The 22,485-nt window shown below is 47.6% G+C and overlaps 1 protein-coding gene across 1 annotated transcript in view; it reads left to right on the top strand.

Annotated features, from left to right (window-relative positions):
• The window catches only part of LOC142303385 (sodium-coupled monocarboxylate transporter 1-like), a 99,752-nt gene that overhangs the window by 30,645 nt on the left and 46,622 nt on the right, over window positions 1-22,485 (top strand). Inside the window, exons 6-8 of the mRNA XM_075344691.1 lie at window positions 10,805-10,945; window positions 11,281-11,410; window positions 15,439-15,527. Of these exons, the coding sequence (XP_075200806.1) occupies window positions 10,805-10,945; window positions 11,281-11,410; window positions 15,439-15,527 (360 nt within the window). The remainder of the gene's footprint in view (window positions 1-10,804; window positions 10,946-11,280; window positions 11,411-15,438; window positions 15,528-22,485) is intronic.

Raw genomic sequence — 22,485 nt, 5'->3', positions numbered from 1 at the left:
GTCCTTGACTGGTACTACCACCAGGAATCTGGAGTAGTGGTCAACCATAGTGAGAGCGTAGTTGTAGCCTTGTCTGCTGGGTGCCAACTTTACATGGTCCAGGGCCACGATCTCCAAAGGCCGTTTAGTTTGGATTGGCTGGAGTGGTGCTCTCTGGCTGTGCTGGTCTTTTCTTCTAAGATTGCAGGGCCCGCAGTTTCGACACCACTTCTCTAGGGCAGATCTCATGCCCACCCAGTAGAATCTTACTTTAAGTAGGGCCTCCAGTTTCTTCCAACCAAAATGGCCTGCACCATTGTGATAGGCTTCTAGCACCATCCTCGTGTCCTTCTGTGGTACAATCACTTGCCACACCTTCTCATGCGTCCTCGGGTCAATGATGCTCCTGTAAAGTTTGTCTTGATAGATGAATAATCGACCCCTCTCCTTCCATAGGTACTGTGCCTCAGGTGGGGCTCCTTTGTCAAGGCTGGCGCCCGGCTGGCTGATCAGTTTCTTTACCAAGCCTACCGCTGGATCATTTTCCTGGGTCTCCTTCCAGTTGTAGTGAGGTAGTGGGTTCAGGGTCACCTCTTGGCGGTTGGCACGCGACTGCCGACACTGTTTTGCTCCATGGCGATGGAACGCTGGCAGCTCAATCTCTTCAAGATCATCTTCATCTTCACCCTCGTCTGCTAGGTGAGGCATCCTGGACAGAGCATCTGCGTTGCCGTTCTTGCGGCCAGCTCGATACTTGACAGTAAAGTCATAATTCGCCAGTCGGGCTACCCAACGCTGCTCCATGGCACCCAATTTAGCAGTATCCAAGTGGGTCAGGGGGTTGTTGTCCGTGAAGACAGTGAATTTGGTGGCTGCCAGGTAGTGCTTGAACCGCTCTGTGATAGCCCATACCACGGCCAGGAACTCTAGCTTGAATGAGCTATAATTCTCCGGGTTTCTTTCAGTAGGCCTGAGCTTCCTGCTGGCGTAAGCAATCACACGCTCTTTGCCTCCCTGCACCTGTGAAAGCACTGCTCCCAGTCCCACATTACTGGCATCTGTGTACAGTACGAATGGCAGACCGTAGTCAGGGTAGGCTAGGATCTCTTCACCCGTCAAGGCCCCTTTCATTTGTCTGAAGGAGTGTTCTTCTGCTTCTCCCCAGTGAAATGGCGGGCCGGAGATCTTTCCTTTCTTCTTTGGGTGGCCTACCAGGAGCTCTTGCAAAGGCGCTGCCATTTTCGTGTAGCCCTTGATGAACCTTCTGTAGTAGCCTACCAAGCCAAGGAACTGACGTACCTCCCGGACGGTAGTAGGTGTGGGCCATTCCTGGATGACTGTGACCTTCTCTGGGTCCGGTGCTACTCCTTCTGCACTGACCACGTGACCTAGGTACTGGACCTTTGGCTTCAGTAAATGGCACTTGGATGGTTTCAGCTTCATTCCATATCGGGATAGTGCTTCAAAGACTTCAGCCAGGTGTTTCAGGTGGTCCTCGTAGGTCTTGGAGTACACGATGACATCATCCAGGTAGAGCAGGACGGTTTCAAAGTTGAGGTGCCCTAGGCAGCATTCCATAAGCCTCTGGAAGGTCCCGGGGGCATTGCAGAGTCCAAATGGCATGCTGTTGAACTCACAGAGGCCCATTGGGGTGGTGAAGGCCGTCTTCTCCCGATCTTCTTCTGCTACAGATACTTGCCAGTAGCCACTAGTAAGATCTAGGGTAGAAAAGTAGTTAGAGGCTTTCAAGGCAGCGAGGGATTCCTCTATCCTTGGCAAAGGGTAGGCATCGTTGTGTGTTATCTGATTTATCCGTCTGTAATCCACACACATCCTCATCGTGCCATCCTTCTTTCTTACCAGGACCAGGGGAGCCGCCCAGGGGCTACAACTGTCCCTTATGACGCCTGCCTCCTTCATGTCCTTCAGCATGTCCTTTGTGCGCTGGTAATGGGCTGGTGGAATAGGCCTATGTCTTTCCTTAATGGGAGGATGACTGCCTGTGGGTATGTGATGTTGCACCCCTTTGATCCTACCAAAGTCTAGTGGGTTCTTACTAAAGACCTGCTCGTATTCCTGCACGACCCTGTAAACCCCATGTTTCTGGTAGTCGGGTGTAGAGTCAGTCCCCACGTGTAGTTTCTGGCACCAATCCTCTAACTGCTTTTGGGAGGTCTCGCCCTCTTTTGAGTCAGCTTGTGTCAGGGGACCTACAGGTGTTATGGCGTCATCTGAGCATGTAAACAGTTTGGCTATGGTAGCGTACCTTGGTAGTCTGGCTTCCTCCTCCCCACAGTTCAACACTCGTACAGGCACTCGTCCCTTGTGTACATCAACTACCCCCCTGGCTGTCAGAATCGTGGGCCAGTGGTCTGAATGAGTGGGCTCTAGTACAGCCTGGTAATCTTGTCCTCTGAGACCTACCGCTGCTCTACACCACATCATCATTTCACTCCGTGGGGGTATCACAATGGGGTTTGCATCCATCACCCGTACACTACCAATCTCACCGCCAGTCTGTTTTACCTGTTGCTTCCTCAGAATGATTCGGATCTCCTTTTGCAAGGCTCTTTGCGACCTGCCCTCAGCACCTTCAACAATCTGGTGAAGCAACAACAACACTTCCCCTAGGCAATTTTCTATGACATTAGTGCCTAAAATCATTTGCGGGTTCCTTTCTCTAATATCAGTGTCCACAACAATCAGTCCTTGTCCCTTCATTTCCTGCCTTCCCACCTTTATGGTTACCTCTTTGACCCCGATCTGGTCTATAGGTTGTCCGTTGGCAGCATAGATGGTGAGGGAGGGGTCCGGTGGTCGGAGATCGTCGTCCGACCAAAACCTCCGATAAAGGACATACGGGATCGTGGTGACCTGAGAGCCGGTGTCCAATAACGCCGGGGTAGGGATCCCGTCCAGGACGATGGACAGGACAGGACGTCCACCCACGTACTGATCACAGCAGCGACTTGGGCCTGATCTTCTTAATCCTGAGGACTGGCCCCCGGCCCCAGGTTTGGCTCGTTTAAAGGACAGGCCCTTGCATAGTGTCCTGCCTCCTGGCAACGACGACAGATGGGTTGTCCAGATGAGTCATAGCGATCACTGCTCCTGCCTCGGGTTGGGGGACCTCTTCTCCTCCGCATCCAAGGGACGTCCTCTGGGTTGTCAGCTAGCAGGATCCGATGAGGGACTTTGGTCTCTGAGGGCAACTGCATTGCTTTCAGGATTTGTGCGACGTCCTTAGTGAGCTGTTGCACCTGGGAGGATAGCGTATTTATGGTCTCTGCTGGCGCGTTGAGTCCCTTTGCAGTTACCAGGGTCTGCGAGGAGGATTCCGCTCCTGCAGCCGTGGAACTGGCAGGCCATGCTGGTGCGACGGGGTCTGCGTCCACAGGAGGTTGGAGTGCCTTCACTGCCCTGTCTTTCAGAATGGCAAAGTCCACGTCAGGGTGTTCCAGGGACCACAGCTTCATCTGCTTCCCATCCTCAGGAGAGCGCAGGCCCCGCAAGAATTGTTCCTTCATCATCCGGTTTCCTTCCTGATCACTGACAGGGTCCACCAGCTTGAGAGCCCGTAGTGCAGCCTGCAGCCTGAGGGCATAGTCTCTTATACTATCTTGGGGCTTCTGACGGCAGTTATAGAAGTCCGTCCTCAGCTCTCCCTCGGTGCGGTGTTCAAAAGCAGCTGCTAGTTTGGCAAAGATGGTCTCAACAGAGCTCCGGTCATCATTGGTCCAGGACTCAGCTTCCAATTCTGCTGCTTCAGTCAATTGTCCCAGCACCACAGCGGCCCTCTGCTTACCAGTCATCGCGTGCATGTCTAGCAGGGTGTTGATCTTCTTCTTAAACCCGGTCAGCGTGTCTATTTTACCGGCATATTGGGGCAGCCATTGCGCTCCTGGGACATACAGCAAGGAAACTGGCATTATGGGGGAGATTTCAGCCGGCGCGGCTGCGACCGCGGCACCGGCACCAGGCGCTGCTGCGTCCAGCGCGACGGGGGCTGGCATCGCTTGGGCTGCGTCGCCCTGACCAGGGGCATTACCTCCTGCAGCGTCCATTTTTCTTCAAAAATCCGCGCGCTCCCTCTCCACTTCCGGGGTCAGTACGCTCTCCGAATTGTGGGGATTCTGGGGCGGCCACACCTCTTCGTGGGCGGTGCTCTTCTCCCTCGCGCGGGCTGCAGCGCGCGCTTTTGAAGATGGCAATATGGCGGCGGTTCAATTTTTGCGGTCGGACCTCTGAGGCACACGGTCACCTGTCTGAACAGGTCTAGTCCTTATCCTGTTCGTGACGCCAGAAGTTGTGAAGCCCCGCTAGTATGTGTCGGTGCAGTACCTTCAGGGACTCCACGTGGATGGAACAGTCTGGTCACAGGTAGGGAACCTTATTTTAGGATTGTCGTGACGCCACTCTCAGTATTGCGGTCAGCGGGGACCGCCACTGCAGATTAAGGGATGCCTGGGGCTGATGGTGGGTGCAGTCAGTATATTAGCCCCCTGAGAGTGAGGCAAGCCCCAGGCCCCGGTGTATGTGTGTGGGACCACAGGTCGCAGAATGACTCAAACACAGTCCAAGAAGTCTTTCAACGTGTTTACTCACTGTTTGGAGGTCACGGTGAGATGCCCGGGCGACACTGTGATAACCAGGTTGAACCAGGAATTCCAGGAGGCCGTTCTGAGGGTAGCTGTCCACTCGCCTTCCTTGCACTCTTTCTGTTTTAGGAGGATCCTTTGCTTGAAGCGTGGTAGGACCCCTCCAGGGAAGCTGTTACCACCCTGCTCCCCTCTCTCTGGCTCGTCTGCCGGCAGCGTGGCCTTGGTGGGATGGCTTCTGGCCCTGTCCCCTTATGGGCCTGGTGATTGCTGCTTGGCTCAAGCTCTGTGTAGTCGTGGTGAGGCCATGAAGTACCCCCCCCCCACCTGTAGGTTAAGCAGCTCTGGATGATCTGCTGCCTGTACTGGGGACCTAGTTCCCCTTGTGTGCTCGGATACCGGGATCTCCGTACTCAGCCACCCTTCTCTCTGGATGATTTTCAGGCCGACCCACGGTACTCCTTTCTCCCCCGCTTTCAGCTACTGCACTCCTCAGGACCTGTCTGACACGAGAGCTCCTCTGCTCCCTTCCACACACTTCAACTTCTTCCTCCAGACTCTCCTCTTCCTCTCTCTCTCTGCCCTGCTTCCTAGCAACCAGCCCCTGAACACACCCCCAGCTGGGAATTGAAAGTTAACCCCTTCTGGCTACCCAAGGGTCCCCTCTTGTGGTGTGGGAGGCCTGGTCACTATATGTTTGTGTGTGCACCTCATCCTGGCCTTTGGAGATTACCTGGAAGCATTGCTCCCGCATGGGTGCAATACTCTGTGGTGCCTGACCAGGTCAGGGGCGCCACAATAACACAATTAAACACAAAATTCAGTTTATAACTGAAGGTCTTTATTATTAAGGGAAAAATAAAACCAAACTTACAGGGCCCTGTGAAAAAGTGATTGCCCCGCCACTCTTAAAATATAAATTAACTGTGATTTATCACATCTTTGGGAAGCTGAGTTCAATTTCCTTAGCCGCATAAAGGACAAAGTGAAGTAGACCAAAGACCCTCAAAAGCTAGACATCATGCCGCAAAAAAATTCAGGAACAGATGAGAAACAAAGTAATTGGGATCTATCAGTCTGGAGTCTAGAAAAGATTCTAAAGCTTTTTCTAAAGCTTTGGGACTCCAGTGAACCACAGTGAGAGCCATTATACACAAATGGTGAAAACATGAAACAGTGGTGAACCCAACAAATATTACCCAAGAGCACAGTGAGGATTCATCAAAGAGGTCACAAAAGACCACACAACAGCATCCAATGAATTGAAGGCCTCACTTGCCTCAGTTAAGGTTAGTGTGTGACGCCCTGGGCAAGCCAGGGGTCACAGGTCATCACACCACCACACCCTACATCCCAGTTAGGAACACCAAAGCTACCAAAATCCTTGTTGCCTTCCTCCAGGGGCTGATGTTCACACCAGGGGGAAATCCGGACCGCACAGCTCCACCTAAGGCTGCAGGTCAAGATGCAGCTCCACTTGGAGGAGTGGGAGACCGACATGGCGGACGTTATAGCCACCGTGCGGAGACGCGAGGAGGAGGCGGAGGAAGGGAGGGTGAGTGACCCACGCCCCTATGTCCCCGAGGGACCAGTCGCTGCGGCTGAGGGACCCGGTCCAAGCCCTCTCCCTCCGCTGCCTTCTTCGCCACCCGTCTTGGAGGCTGTGACCCCGCCACTAGGCCCGCTGCCACCGCAACCGGTAGCGATACCCAGCATGCCCGCCCCGGCGGGCCGACCTGTAGCCGGAGCCCGTAGCAAGTCGGAGGTGTTGCCGTGGAAGGCCCCGAAGTCTGCACCGGAGGCAGCCCCTGAGAAGTTCCCCGAGTCAGAGCCGATGACCCGCTCCGAGCCGAAGGCCAAGCCGCGGAAAGCCTCTGTGCCCATCCCCCACACCTCGGCTGAGGTAGCGCCGGGTTGTTGCTGTAAGGCAGCGCCCAAGGCCAAGACACCGCGGGACACACCGCCCAGATTCCTGACAGTGGGCAACGTCCAGGATGTCCCGCGGGGCCCGACCCGTGCGCTGGAGCTCGCAGCAGCGCCGTATTGGGACAGGGAGCCGGTACCGCTGGGCCTGGAGATCGGAGAGAGGGAGAGGAAAAAGGCCGAGCTGGTGGCCCGAGCTATCCGGGAAAAGGAGAATCTCCGCCAGGCCACGTTCCGTGTCCGGGGTCCGCTGTACGAGGGGCAGGTGAGGCGGTTTGATGTCCGCCGGGGCTACGGGTTTATCTATGAACCGGGCCTGGAGGCCGAAGTGTTTGTAGCCTGGCGGGATGTGAATGCCCACCTGCCTGAGGAGCATCCTGGCCGCAACCTAATGCCGGGAGACATTGTTCAGTACACCCGACACTGCTGAGAGAGGGGGTGGTTTGCCCTAGATGTCAAACTGCGGGGCAGTGTGAGTCCTGCACCCCCTCCCTCGGATGAAGCTGAAGGCCTGGAGTAGGGCAGCGGAGCACCGTTGTCCAGTCCCCGTTGGGACCACCTTGAGTTTGTTTAAAAGTTTGAAAGTTTACAGAGATGATAAGAAAAATGATGATTACCGAGTACTTCACCTGATTCTTTGTGATTGACCCGGCCGGAGCCGGCACCGTTGTCCCCGTGGGGACCGTTTAAAAAGTTAGCATGGGAACTATCCATGGACAAGCCCGTGAACATGCAGGGCAACCACAAACGTTAAGTGGCTTGTAAATATGTTGTTTTACCGTACCGTTTTCCGCAGTTGCCGCCTCCGGAGAGGCAGGTTGGAGGGAGGGCCCTCAGCAGAGCAGGCTGGGGCCCAGCCACCAAAGGAACCGGTGGCTACCCTCTGGAGGGGAAGGACAGATCCCGCTCGGGTAACTTGTGCTGGACTTGGGTCAAGGGGTGCTGCCTGGGCTTTAGGGGCAGCATCAGGGCCAGGTTGCTTGGGTGGGAGAGAGCGGAAACCGTACCCGTAAAACCGTTTAGTAACGTTTAAGAAATGTGCCTCCCGTTGTGGGATGATGTTATAATTTACATGTTATCTTTTTACATTTACAGAAAATAAAACCGGTGTTGGACGGGCAGCCCGCGGACGGTCTGCATTTTGCTAAGGGGGAATGTGACGCCCTGGGCAAGCCAGGGGTCACAGGTCATCACACCACCACACCCTACATCCCAGTTAGAAACACCAAAGCTACCAAAATCCTTGTTGCCTTCCTCCAGGGGCTGATGTTCACACCAGGGGGTGGGCCAGGCGGTTGGCTCCGTGGCTAGAGTGAGGAAGGAGAAAACAGCTAAGTGAAAGTGAAGTGGTAGTGGAGCAAAGAAGAAAAGGAACAAAAGGGAGCGTAGAAAGGCCTGAAGTGAGTCCAGCTAAGTGCAGGACAGGTCAGCAAGGTCAGCAACAGCGGTGATCGTCTGGAGGGGGACTGCTCGGAGGTTGCTGGAAGGACCGCGGTCGAGTAGTGGCCAGGCGGTCTGGAGCAGTATACGAAGGACAGTCAGCACCAGCGCAGGGGCCTCTCGGACCCCGGCAAGGCTAGAAGTCGCCATAAATTGCCGAATCCGTCAGTGAAGGGGACGTCGATCCCCCAACAACCAAGTCCCGATTGAAGACAACCGTCCAACCATTAGTGAGGAACACCGCCACCGCCAGGGCACCAGTTCCTCAGGGCCAGCGTCTGCATGCAAAGTAGGGCTCCTCCGGCCCATATCCAAGCCGGGGAGCGGGTTACCGGTGGGAACCCATCGCTACCAACTTAGAAACATCAGGTGCAGGTCAGAGGGACATCACCGTTACCTACTGGGAGAGCAAGTGCAGCCGTCCGTGGGAACCGTCTTTCCAGCCGTGTGGTTTACCGTAAAACTGTGTCAACGTCTCAGGCTGAGTGAGTACCACAGTGCCGCAAGGCACAGCGCTGCCCCGCGTCCCTGTGCCCACCAGGCCCTGCACCTTCCACTCCATCACTGGGCCCCGGGATCACCAACCCCTACCCACGGAGGGGCAACACAACATCTGGCTGCTCCGCATCACCACTCCCGGGATCCCCATATTGAGCAGCGGTGGTGCTACAAATCACCACAACCGTGGGTGGTGTCACGGACAATAAACCATCCCCACACCCAACAACCCCCTTTCACTCACGGGCGAGGAGCGCCGCTAGAGTCCCCGGGATCCGGCCCACCGCTCGAGCCACCGAGCAGCAGCAGGCCGCAGCAGCCGCGGCAGCCGGACCCGAGCAGCAGTGGGAGAGCGCGGCGTCCCCTCCTCCGCCCGCGACAAGTGTACATGACTCCACCATAAGAAAGAGACTGAGCAAAAATAGCCTACATGGCAGAGTTCCAAGATGAAAACTACTGCTGAGCAAAAAGAGCATAAAGGCTCGTCTCAGTTTTTCTGGAAAACATCTTGAAGATCCCCAGGACTTTAGAAAGAATACTCTGTGGACTGATGAGACAAAAGTTGAACATTTTGGACGGTGTATGTCCCATTACCTCTGGCGTAGAAATAACACAGCATTGTAGAAAAGGAACATCATACCAACAGTAAAGTATGGTGATGGTAGTGTGATGGTCTGAGGCTGTTTTGCTGCTTCAGGACCTGGAAGACTTGCTGTGGTAAATGGAACCATGAATTCTGCTGTCCACCAAACAATCCTGGAGGAGAATGTCCCCTCTATCTGTTCATGACCTCAAGCTGAACTGCACTTATGCTATGCAGCAGGACAATGATCCACAACACACCAGCAAGTCCACCTCTGAATTGGAAAACAAAACCAAATTAAGGCTTTAGAGAGACCTAGTCAAAGTCCTGACCTTAATTTGATTGAGATGCTGTGGCATGACCTTAAAAAGGCGGTTCATGCTCAGAAACCCTTCAATGTGACTAAATTACAACAATTCTGCAAAGATCAGTGGACCACAATTCCCTAAGAGAGTTGTAAAAGATGCATTGCCAGTTATCACAAACACTTCATTGCAGTTGTTGCTGCTATGGCCTGCCCAACCAGTTATTAGGTTTAGGGGGCAATCAATTTTTCACACAGGGCCCTGTAAGTTTGGATTTTTTTTCCCTTAATAATAGACTGCATTTTGTGTTTACTTGTGTTATCTTTGTCTTATTTTTAACTTTGGTGATTTGAAACATTTAAATGGGACAAATATTTAAATATTTAAATGGGACAAATAATAGGAAATCAATAGGAATATGTTTCATGGGTTCAAGTGTGCGATCTGCTGACTGACAAAGCTAGAAATTACTATTGAAAAACACCATTGCCTGGATTCATCAAATTTTGAGAAGGATGAATGAGCAGCAGGTTATGGTATAGTGAGTGGCAGACGGAAAAATATTGTGCAGAGCTCTATTCCAGGCATTTTTTTTTTTTTGCTGGTAGAAATTCCGAAGCCCTCCTTAATCTACAATTTTTTATTTTCTTTCTGTACTTTTCGATTTCTGAGATATGGTCCTTTCTTCCATGTTTGAAAATCTAGGCTTACTAGCCAACTGGACAAGGCCTGCAAGAAGACTACTAGAGAAACTGCTGAGAACCATGCCAATTTGACTAAAAGAGGGACTAGATGTACATACACAGGGGCCATATCTCAGTAATGTAGGAACAAAGCAAAACCTTCCTGTCCTGTTTGAATACATGGGAACTAAGCATTTCTGGCCATTGTATGACTTATATCCTGCATTCTCACCAGTTTTCCTCCCTGCATGCTCTGCCTGTAGTTTGCACACCACTATCTGCTGGGGGAGCAGACGAGCTGCAGTGATTTCTCCCACAGACAGCACAACACAGATATGGTAATGCCTGCTCTTCATTCACTTTTTAGCTTGCAGAGACAAGCTGCAGCATTATTGAGGACATTATACAGCAGAGCTGAGCTGTCATAATCTGAATCAACCTCTGATGTGAGGTAAAATGCTTGTTATAGAGCTCTGCACAATATTTTTCCATCTGCCAGTCACTATGCCATTACCTGCTGCTCACTCCTCCTAACCCATTTTGATTAATCCGGGCAATGGTGTTATTCAATAGTAGTTTCCAGCCTTTTCGGCTAGCAGATCACACACTCGGACCCATGAAACACATTAAGCTTCTCCTAGCTCCTATGGCCATTATATAATTATTAATTCCAGCATTTCCAGAAGACTATCATAAAATGTTTTGAGCAACTCTAAAGAGAAACAGATAAGGAATATGATTTTACACCTATGTTAATTATTCCATATACCTGCAAGTCTCTCCTGTTTTTTACAGCTTTGATCCGCACCCACTCCGGAGGCACACATTTTGGACAATAGTAATTGGAGGAACCTTTTTGTGGACTGGAATCTACGGGGTTAATCAGTCTCAAGTGCAAAGATACATTGCTTGCAAGAGCAAATTTCAAGCAAAACTGTAAGTTATTTATGGTCTTAATTTCCAGATTGTGTAAATTGACCTGACAATGATTCACAGTGTGCAACTGTTTCATTCATTCATTTCTCATCAGGACAAGAACAAGTTGGTTGTCTGTGCTAAGTCATCTTTGTTATGCTAAAGGATTACTTAATAAGGTGGAGACAGTGGAAAGATCCTATGTCTGATAACATAGGATTGTTTGTTCCAGACGTTCAGTACAATTTTTGAAGGCCCTCATGTTATTCACGTTCTGCTTTTCACATGACTATCCCACTCCCTTATCTATATTTTGAGCAGTTGTTCTAAAATTCTTTCATATTTGATTCTTCTAGGTCTCTATACATTAACCTGGTGGGATTATGGGCCATTCTTGCTTGTGCCGTGCTTTCAGGCCTCATTCTCTTCTCAGTATACAAGGACTGTGACCCATGGACTGCAAAGCGTGTGTCTGCACCTGACCAGGTATTCATTATTTCTGCTTCTATGCTTTTTTCAAACTGGCTTCTACAGACAATAGCTAATCATCTTATCTTACATATGAAAAGATCCGAGGAAATGCCAAGCACACAAAAGCAATAATATGACAAATGGCTCCAGCTCTTGAATAGTCCATTACATTGTAGGCTTTCTTCCAATTAGTATGAGGAGTACAGAAGAATAGCCTAACATAAAATGATATTCATAGATTCTAACGCAAGTGTTCTAGGGCTAAGAAAGCAAATTAGAAAAAAAATTGTTTTCACACATATATCTTAAATATAAAAAAATGTAGCTCGGCTATTCTGCATTTTGATCAATGAGTGCATCCAAAGATTCATGATCATGTACATGGCTGTAATAGGACTCCCACACCAGTACCTGGGGCCTTCACTTTATTATAAGTCTCTATGTTTTACGTCTGTTATCACTGATCTGCATTTCGACTGACAGCCTGCTCTGCACACACACACTGTAAACGGGTGATCAGTGAAGATGTCAGTAGAGTGATAATGGTGGGTTCACTGCGCTGTGACTGTAACAGCTCCCTTACTACCCCGATGACTAGAGGCAAGCAGCTGCAGGGAAAATATAGCTTTATTTTCTCTCAGTAACCTTATATCTGTACGTAAATAGCATTTTTTTGCAGGTGGCAGGTTCCCTTTAATATAGAAGTCTTTTACTGGCATACCAGCCTAGATGTTTACAGGCTTTTACTATGGATCTAAAGGCCACGTCTCACTAAGCAACATCGCTAGCAACATCGCTGCTGAGGCACGACTTTTGTGACGTAACAGCGATGTTGCTAGTGATGTCGCTGTGTGTGACATCCAGCAACAACCTGGCCCCTGCTGTGAGGTCGCTGGTTGTTGCTGAATGTCCTGGACCATTTTTTAGTTGTTGCTCTCCCGCTGTGAAGCGCAGATCGCTGTGTGTGACAGCGACAGAGCAACAACTAAATGTGCAGTGAGCAGAGAGACGGCTTCTGCGGACACTGGTAACCAATGTAAATATCGGGTAACCAAGAAGCCCTTTCCTTGGTTACCCGATAATTACCTTCGTTACCAGCGTCCGCCGCTCTCACGCTGTCAGTGCCGGCTCCCTGCTCCCTGTACACATAGCCAGACTACACATCGGGTAATTAACCCGATGTGTACTCTGGCTAGGAGTACAGGGAGCCAGCGCTGGTAACCAAGGTAAATATCGGGTTGGTTACGTGTAGCGATGCTCCAGCGATCCCTGCCAGGTCAGGTTGCTGGTGGGATCGCTGGAGCGTCGCTTAGTGTGACGGTACCTTTAGAGTCCCAGGGATAACTGGTATTTCAGAGATTACATTCTGAAGGTTGCCTTCAGACTGAGGTTTTTGAGACATTTCTTTTAGTTAGGCTGCTTTCACACTACGTTTTTTTAACATCCGTCATGAACGTTTTTTTAACGCAAAAACGGATCCAGTGCAAATGCGTTTTCATTTCAATGCATTTGCAATGGACTTGCGTCAACATGCGTTCACCTGCGTTTGTGTGCGTTATAGTGAGGATCCAGCGAGTTGCAGTTTTTTAACATTTTTCAATAACGCTACTTGTAGCGTTTTTGAGCTGCATCCAAATACTGCAAATTGCTGGATCCTGACTAAACAGCACGCAAACGCATGTGAACGCTGGCATGCTGATAGACAGGATCCTGCTTGCTCTACTGAGCGTGCACAGAAACCAGCCTCGGGTGATCAGTCCCTCTCTCCCCCTCCCTCTCTGTCTCTCTCCGCCTCCCTCTCGCCCCTCCCTCTCTGTCTCTGTCCCTCTCCCTCCCCTCTTTCTCCCTCTCCTCTTTCATCCTCTCCCTCTCCCTATGCCTCTCCCCCTCCCTCTCTGCCTCTCTCACCCTCTCCCTCTCCCCCGCCTGAGAGCTGCGGACACTTGTAACCAAGATAAATATTGGGTAACCAAGAAAAGCGCTTCTCTTAGTTACCCGATGTTTATGTTAGTTACGTGTGCAGGGAGCAGGGAGCCCGGCTCCTAGCACCTGCGGATGCTCGTAACCAACGTAAATATCGGGTATCCAAGGAAGTTACCCGATGTTTACCTTGGTTACTAACCTCTGCAGCTGTTAGAAGCCGGCTCCCAGTCTATCACGTTCAGTTCCACTGACTCCCGATCACATGACTCCAATGCCCGCCTATAAACTTAAAGTGACAGGATCCTGCAAAATAACATGCGTTTTCATGCGTTTTTTTGCTGTAAAAGCAGGATCCACTTTTACAGCAAAAAAACGTTCATGACGCATGTTAAAAATACGTAGTGTGAAAGCAGCCTTACTCTGTTCCAAAATCCCCATCAAAAAAATGGTTTAAAGCTTTTTCAAAAGTCAACCTATTAATTTCCATAGGAAATCCACTATGCTTTTGAATAAAGAGTTTTTGTCATGAGTGTGTCCTGCCCGAGGTAGACCTTGGGTGAATCTGGTGTCAGAAGGTCACAGTGGCTTGCCACTGGAAGGTTTACTACTGTTATTTGATAACATCTCCTTGCTTGACTGCGGGGTGTAGCTTCCTATCTCAGGTGCTGCTCTTTGGGATCACTCCACTTCCCTATTTACATCATGTGCTCTGATCACATGATGCTTGTTATAGAAACTGAATCCTCATTTCTATGTGGTCCATTTTGGAAGGCGCCTGCTCTGGAAGAAGTTTGTCTTGTGTGCAGCTGTGATGTTTGCTGCACTGAAGCTGCCTGGAGTGTTTTTCCTTTGCATATCTATTTCCCCTGTCTGTTTTCCTACCCTTGTGTTTCTGTTATGTAGTGGTGAGACTAGTGATCTCGTCGGCCTGCTTCCTAGCCAGGGTGAAAGTAGGGATAGCTGATGTTATAAGGTACCGGCTCAACAAAAGGTTACAAGAACCTGTATAGGGATGCTAGGGAGCTCTGGAATCAGCTTGAGCTGAGTTCAGGAGGTGTCCCCTCGCCCCTCTCCTTGGCGGCAGGGACCTCCAGTGTATCATTACCCCTGTGTTCCCTGGGTGTTTCATCTTCTGGGGGTTTATCAGGTATCGGGTAAACCCTGCTAGTCATGTGCGTTACAGTTTTTCAGCGTTTTTTTCTTTCCTGAAGATGTTTGAAAAATGCGTGGTTGGAAAATAAAAAGTGCATGTAATGCATTTGAAGAAAATCCTGATGGATTCTGCTCCAAAAACACACTGTCAAATCAAAAGGCTGTAAAATTTAAATTTATAACAAAAAAAAATCCAAAACTCTTCTATACTTCTTTAGGAAACACTTTAGGGAAAAGAAAACTTCTCCAAATCCTACCCCAAAAAGAGTATTTCCTAAACCTTGAACAACTAATAATGTTCACAAAAATCTCTATGATCATAGCCATTATTCACAATGGATTTAGAGTCAAATATGTCCGTCCTAAGTCAGTAAGAGCCCTGAAGAACCTAGGTATAAACCCTGCCCTGCCATTTTTTCATTCACGTTTGATACAGCACCGAAGTGATTTGCTCCTTTATTAGAGATTACTCAACACTCAGCCTCAGGCTTATCTTGGCATCTGTACAACATTGCAAAAGATATTTTATGGTCTGCTTAGGGTAGGACACTTTAATGACTCATATTGTTAATTTTAACAATTTGCTATTTCCCATAGGAGACATACTGGTGTATTTTATGATAAATGAAAATGTAGAGTTGAGTGAGTATCTAACTATTCGTACTCGCTATACTCATAATGAGTACTGTCTAATACTCGTGTATTAATTCCAAATAGTATGTGCAATGCAAGTCAATGGGGAATATTTGCAATGTAACGAGTAAGCCGATTGCCATACTATTCGTGCGTGTTGTTCCCCATTGACTTGCATTGCACACGCTATTTGGAATGAATACGTGTGTATTAGACAGTACTCATTATGACTATAGCGAGTACGAATAGTTAGGTACTCGCTCAACTCTATGAAAATGGTGTGAAGCTCTTGCCAGTTTTTTTTTATAACATCACTATCGGTTTTATTATTGCAGCTTATGCCATATTTAGTGCTTGACATTCTTCGAGATTATCCCGGAGTGCCTGGACTTTTTGTGGCTTGTGCATATAGTGGCACTTTAAGGTAAGCGTGTCATGATTCCAAGAATTATGTTTCCTCTAATTTATTGTATTGTCTTCTTGAGGGCATGACATCTATCGAATAAAGCAAACACTGCAGGCCTATTTTGCAGCTAAATATACACTAGGGCTATGCGACTGGACAAATTAATCAATAATACAATTGCAATGCCAGTATAAATATGTGGCAATATGTCAGTAACATCTGTACCATAAAGAACTAACAAGATGATATCTAGTAACGTTAATAAAGCTGCTATATACAGTAAATTAAGTAGATATTTGTAAACTGTCTCCTAATGCCCATAAGATAATACTTCTTGTATACAGAACTAATAATAAATAAAGCAGTATACTACTGGCACAATGACAAAGGTTGTGTATTACTAATAATGCTCAACCAGTTGAACCATCCCCTTTTTTTGATACATTATTGGTGATACACAACCTTCTCCATTGAGCCCCAGATTCCTGATTTTGTGGCCCAATCAGGAATCCAGTTTAATACTGCCTGCCTCACAGAAATTTTTGGAGGATTTTATAAATCTCATTGTGGTCCAGACAAATTTGTACGCCCAACAATGTTTGGCCCCAAACCCCTCTTCATCATTTTACAACTGGATTTCCATTGACATATTAAAAATGATGAAGTTCTGGGGTCTTGCTCTTCACATGGGCCTAGTGAAGAAGCCAGAAATTCAGCAGTATTGGAGTGTTGATGTTTTATATAACACTCCAGTATTCCACATGACTATGACCTGAAAACGCTTTGAAGCCATCCACAAATTGTTTTGTATTTCAACGATAAAGCACAGTGTTCATCTTGAGATGACCCAAACTTTGACTGGCTTTCAAAATTTGGGTGAACATTGATCACTTCAGCAATAGCGTTGAGCGCGGTTCGTGGTTCGTGGTTCTCCAGTTCGAGGCTCGAGTGATTTTGGGGGCTGTTCTAGATCGAACTAGAACTCGAGCTTTTTGCAAAAGCTCGATAGTTCTAGATACGTTCGAGAACGGTTCTAGCAGCAAAAAAAACAGCTAATTCCTAGCTGGCTTTCCGCTGTAATAGTGTAAGTCACTGTAAGTCTGTGACTCACACGATTATGAAATTTCAGTGTATAGTGTGCGGGAACAGCGCATTCAGATCACTGCTGTTTGGATAATGGCGATCGCCATTTTTTTTTTTTTCCTTGTCTTCCTTCCCTAAGCGCGCGCGTGTAGTGGGGAGGGCCAACATGTCAGTCAATCCCAGACACACACACAGCTAAGTGGACTTTTAGCCAGAGAAGCAACGGCATGTGTGATAGGATGTCCATGTCACATGTCCCTGCATTATAAAAACAGACATTTTCCTCCAGCACGCCATTATCTGCCTTCTGCGTCCTTGGTGTCAGACATCACTGGCGCAGCTCCGTCCTGAGTCCTATCGCCGATACAGCTGTATGCGCTCCATACACAGCGCTGGACAGCTTAGGGATAGCACTTTCTATCAGTCCTTTTAAGGGCTCGTACCGGCAGGGTCAGAGCCATAGGTGACAGGTCCTGAAAACAGAGTTTAACAGCTACACAAGATGACAGCGTCTGTGTAGCTAAGGTCAGGGATTTCCTCGCTGCATTTCCCCATTAGGAGGGGTAGAAAGGCAGGCTTCCTTTCCTCTACCCAGAGCCCCACAACCCTGCCACTGTACCCTCCTGGCCTTTGCACACTCCAACTCATTGTTACTAAGCCATTATACTAGCAAACACTGAGTGAACTCAGTGGCATCCTTAACGTGGCTGTTGGACTGCTGTATTGCCCCAGTAGTGCACAGATATTTGCAGCACGTCTGCCTGCATTGCACACTCAAACGTATTGTAGCTAAGCCATTATACTAGCAAACACTGAGTGTACCTAGTGTCATCCTAAACGTGGCTATTGGACTTCTGTATTGTCCCACTAGTGCAAAGATATTTGCAGCACGTCTGCCTGCATTGTACACTCCAACTCATTGTAGCTAAGCCATTATACTAGCAAACACTGAGTGAACCTAGTGGCATCCTAAACGTGGCTATTGGACTTTTGTATAGTCCCACTAGTGCACAGATATTTGCAGCACCTCTGCCTGCATTGCACACTCAAACTCATTATAACTAAGCCATTATACTAGCAAACACTGAGTGTACCTAGTGTCATCCTAAACGTGGCTATTGGACTTCTGTATAGTCCCACTAGTGCACAGATATTTGCAGCACCTCTACCTGCATTGCACACTCCAACTCATTGTAGCTAAGCCATTATACTAGCAAACACTGAGTGTACCTAGTGTCATCCTAAACGTGGCTGTTGGACTTCTGTATAGTCCCACTAGTGCAAAGATATTTGCAGCACCTCTACCTGCATTGCACACTCAAACTCATTGTAGCTAAGCCATTATACTATTAAACACTGAGTGTACCTAGTGGCATCCTAAACGTGGCTATTGGACTTCTGTATAGTCCCACTAGTGCAAAGATATTTGCAGCACCTCTGCCTGCATTACACACTCAAACTCATTGTTACTAAGCCATTATACTAGCAAACACTGAGTGAACTTAGTGTCATCCTAAACGTGGCTATTGGACTTCTGTATAGTCCCACTAGTGCAAAGATATTTGCAGCACCTCTACCTGCATTGCACACTCAAACTCATTGTAGCTAAGCCATTATACTAGCAAACACTGAGTGTACCTAGTGGCATCTTAAACGTGGCTATTGGACTTCTGTATAGTCCCACTAGTGCAAAGATATTTGCAGCACCTCTGCCTGCATTGTATACTCAAACTCATTGTTACTAAGCCTTTATACTAGCAAACACTGAGTGTACCTAGTGTCATCCAAAACGTGGCTATTGGACTTCTGTATAGTCCCACTAGTGCAAAGATATTTGCAGCACCTCTGCCTGCATTCCACACTCCAACTCATTATAGCTAAGCCATTATACTAGCAAACACTGAGTGTACCTAGTGTCATCCTAAACGTGGCTATTGGACTTCTGTATAGTCCCACTAGTGCAAAGATATTTGCAGCACCTCTACCTGCATTGCACACTCAAACTCATTGTAGCTAAGTCATTATACTAGCAAACACTGAGTGTACCCAGTGGCATCTTAAACGTGGCTATTGGACTTCTGTATAGTCCCACTAGTGCAAAGATATTTGCAGCACCTCTACCTGCATTGCACACTCAAACTCATTGTAGCTAAGCCATTATACTAGCAAACACTGAGTGTACCTAGTGGCATCTTAAACGTGGCTATTGGACTTCTGTATAGTCCCACTAGTGCAAAGATATTTGCAGCACCTCTGCCTGCATTGTATACTCAAACTCATTGTTACTAAGCCATTATACTAGCAAACACTGAGTGTACCTAGTGTCATCCTAAACGTGGCTATTGGACTTCTGTATAGTCCCACTAGTGCAAAGATATTTGCAGCACCTCTGCCTGCATTGCACACTCCAACTCATTATAGCTAAGCCATTATACTAGCAAACACTGAGTGTACCTAGTGTCATCCTAAACGTGGCTATTGGACTTCTGTATAGTCCCACTAGTGCAAAGATATTTGCAGCACCTCTACCTGCATTGCACACTCAAACTCATTGTAGCTAAGCCATTATACTATTAAACACTGAGTGTACCTAGTGGCATCCTAAACGTGGCTATTGGACTTCTGTATAGTCCCACTAGTGCAAAGATATTTGCAGCACGTCTGCCTGCATTGCACACTCAAACTCATTGTTACTAAGCCATTATACTAGCAAACACTGAGTGTACCTAGTGGCATCCTTAACGTGGCTATTGGACTTCTGTATAGTCCCACTAGTGCACAGATATTTGCAGCACCTCTACCTGCATTGCACACTCAAACTCATTGTAGCTAAGCCATTATACTAGCAAACACTGAGTGTACCTAGTGTCATCCTAAACGTGGCTATTGGACTTCTGTATAGTCCCACTAGTGCAAAGATATTTGCAGCACCTCTACCTGCATTGCACACTCAAACTCATTGTAGCTAAGCCATTATACTATTAAACACTGAGTGTACCTAGTGGCATCCTAAACGTGGCTATTGGACTTCTGTATAGTCCCACTAGTGCAAAGATATTTGCAGCACGTCTGCCTGCATTGCACACTCAAACTCATTGTTACTAAGCCATTATACTAGCAAACACTGAGTGTACCTAGTGGCATCCTTAACGTGGCTATTGGACTTCTGTATAGTCCCACTAGTGCACAAATATTTGCAGCACCTCTACCTGCATTGCACACTCCAACTCATTGTAGCTAAGCCATTATACTAGCAAACACTGAGTGTACCTAGTGTCATCCTAAACGTGGCTGTTGGACTTCTGTATAGTCCCACTAGTGCAAAGATATTTGCAGCACCTCTACCTGCATTGCACACTCAAACTCATTGTAGCTAAGCCATTATACTATTAAACACTGAGTGTACCTAGTGGCATCCTAAACGTGGCTATTGGACTTCTGTATAGTCCCACTAGTGCAAAGATATTTGCAGCACCTCTGCCTGCATTACACACTCAAACTCATTGTTACTAAGCCATTATACTAGCAAACACTGAGTGAACTTAGTGTCATCCTAAACGTGGCTATTGGACTTCTGTATAGTCCCACTAGAGCAAAGATATTTGCAGCACGTCTTCCTGCATTGCACACTCAAACTCATTGTAGCTAAGCCATTATACTAGCAAACATGAGTGTACCTAGTGTCATCCTAAACGTGGCTATTGGACTTCTGTATAGTCCCACTAGTGCAAAGATATTTGCAGCACCTCTACCTGCATTGCACACTCAAACTCATTGTAGCTAAGTCATTATACTAGCAAACACTGAGTGTACCTAGTGGCATCTTAAACGTGGCTATTGGACTTCTGTATAGTCCCACTAGTGCAAAGATATTTGCAGCACCTCTGCCTGCATTGCACACTCCAACTCATTATAGCTAAGCCATTATACTAGCAAACACTGAGTGTACCTAGTGTCATCCTAAACGTGGCTATTGGACTTCTGTATAGTCCCACTAGTGCAAAGATATTTGCAGCACCTCTACCTGCATTGCACACTCAAACTCATTGTAGCTAAGCCATTATACTAGCAAACACTGAGTGTACCTAGTGGCATCTTAAACGTGGCTATTGGACTTCTGTATAGTCCCACTAGTGCAAAGATATTTGCAGCACCTCTGCCTGCATTGTACACTCAAACTCATTGTTACTAAGCCATTATACTAGCAAACACTGAGTGTACCTAGTGTCATCCTAAACGTGGCTATTGGACTTCTGTATAGTCCCACTAGTGCAAAGATATTTGCAGCACCTCTACCTGCATTGCACACTCAAACTCATTGTAGCTAAGCCATTATACTATTAAACACTGAGTGTACCTAGTGGCATCCTAAACGTGGCTATTGGACTTCTGTATAGTCCCACTAGTGCAAAGATATTTGCAGCACGTCTGCCTGCATTGCACACTCAAACTCATTGTTACTAAGCCATTATACTAGCAAACACTGAGTGTACCTAGTGGCATCCTTAACGTGGCTATTGGACTTCTGTATAGTCCCACTAGTGCACAGATATTTGCAGCACCTCTACCTGCATTGCACACTCCAACTCATTGTTACTAAGCCATTATACTAGCAAACACTGAGTGTACCTAGTGTCATCCTAAACGTGGCTGTTGGACTTCTGTATAGTCCCACTAGTGCAAAGATATTTGCAGCACCTCTACCTGCATTGCACACTCAAACTCATTGTAGCTAAGCCATTATACTATTAAACACTGAGTGTACCTAGTGGCATCCTAAACGTGGCTATTGGACTTCTGTATAGTCCCACTAGTGCAAAGATATTTGCAGCACCTCTGCCTGCATTACACACTCAAACTCATTGTTACTAAGCCATTATACTAGCAAACACTGAGTGAACTTAGTGTCATCCTAAACGTGGCTATTGGACTTCTGTATAGTCCCACTAGAGCAAAGATATTTGCAGCACCTCTGCCTGCATTGCACACTCAAACTCATTGTAGCTAAGCCATTATACTAGCAAACATGAGTGTACCTAGTGTCATCCTAAACGTGGCTATTGGACTTCTGTATAGTCCCACTAGTGCAAAGATATTTGCAGCACCTCTACCTGCATTGCACACTCAAACTCATTGTAGCTAAGTCATTATACTAGCAAACACTGAGTGTACCTAGTGGCATCTTAAACGTGGCTATTGGACGTCTGTATAGTCCCACTAGTGCAAAGATATTTGCAGCACCTCTGCCTGCATTGTACACTCAAACTCATTGTTACTAAGCCATTATACTAGCAAACACTGAGTGTACCTAGTGTCATCCTAAACGTGGCTATTGGACTTCTGTATAGTCCCACTAGTGCAAAGATATTTGCAGCACCTCTACCTGCATTGCACACTCAAACTCATTGTAGCTAAGCCATTATACTATTAAACACTGAGTGTACCTAGTGGCATCCTAAACGTGGCTATTGGACTTCTGTATAGTCCCACTAGTGCAAAGATATTTGCAGCACGTCTGCCTGCATTGCACACTCAAACTCATTGTTACTAAGCCATTATACTAGCAAACACTGAGTGAACCTAGTGTCATCCTAAACGTGGCTATTGGACTTCTGTATAGTCCCACTAGTGCAAAGATATTTGCAGCACCTCTGCCTGCATTGCACACCCCAACTCATTGTAGCTAAGCCATTATACTAGCAAACACTGAGTGAACTTAGTGGCATCCTTAACGTGGCTATTGGACTTCTGTATAGTCCCACTAGTGCAAAGATATTTGCAGCACCTCTACCTGCATTGCACACTCAAACTCATTGTAGCTAAGCCATTATACTAGCAAACACTGAGTGTACCTAGTGTCATCCTAAACGTGGCTATTGGACTTCTGTAAAGT

This window comes from Anomaloglossus baeobatrachus, chromosome 4, assembly GCF_048569485.1.
Source record: "Anomaloglossus baeobatrachus isolate aAnoBae1 chromosome 4, aAnoBae1.hap1, whole genome shotgun sequence".
Taxonomy (NCBI): domain Eukaryota; kingdom Metazoa; phylum Chordata; class Amphibia; order Anura; family Aromobatidae; genus Anomaloglossus; species Anomaloglossus baeobatrachus.
Note: the sequence above shows the minus strand (reverse complement) of the source record. Positions and strands in the feature narration are given on the sequence as shown.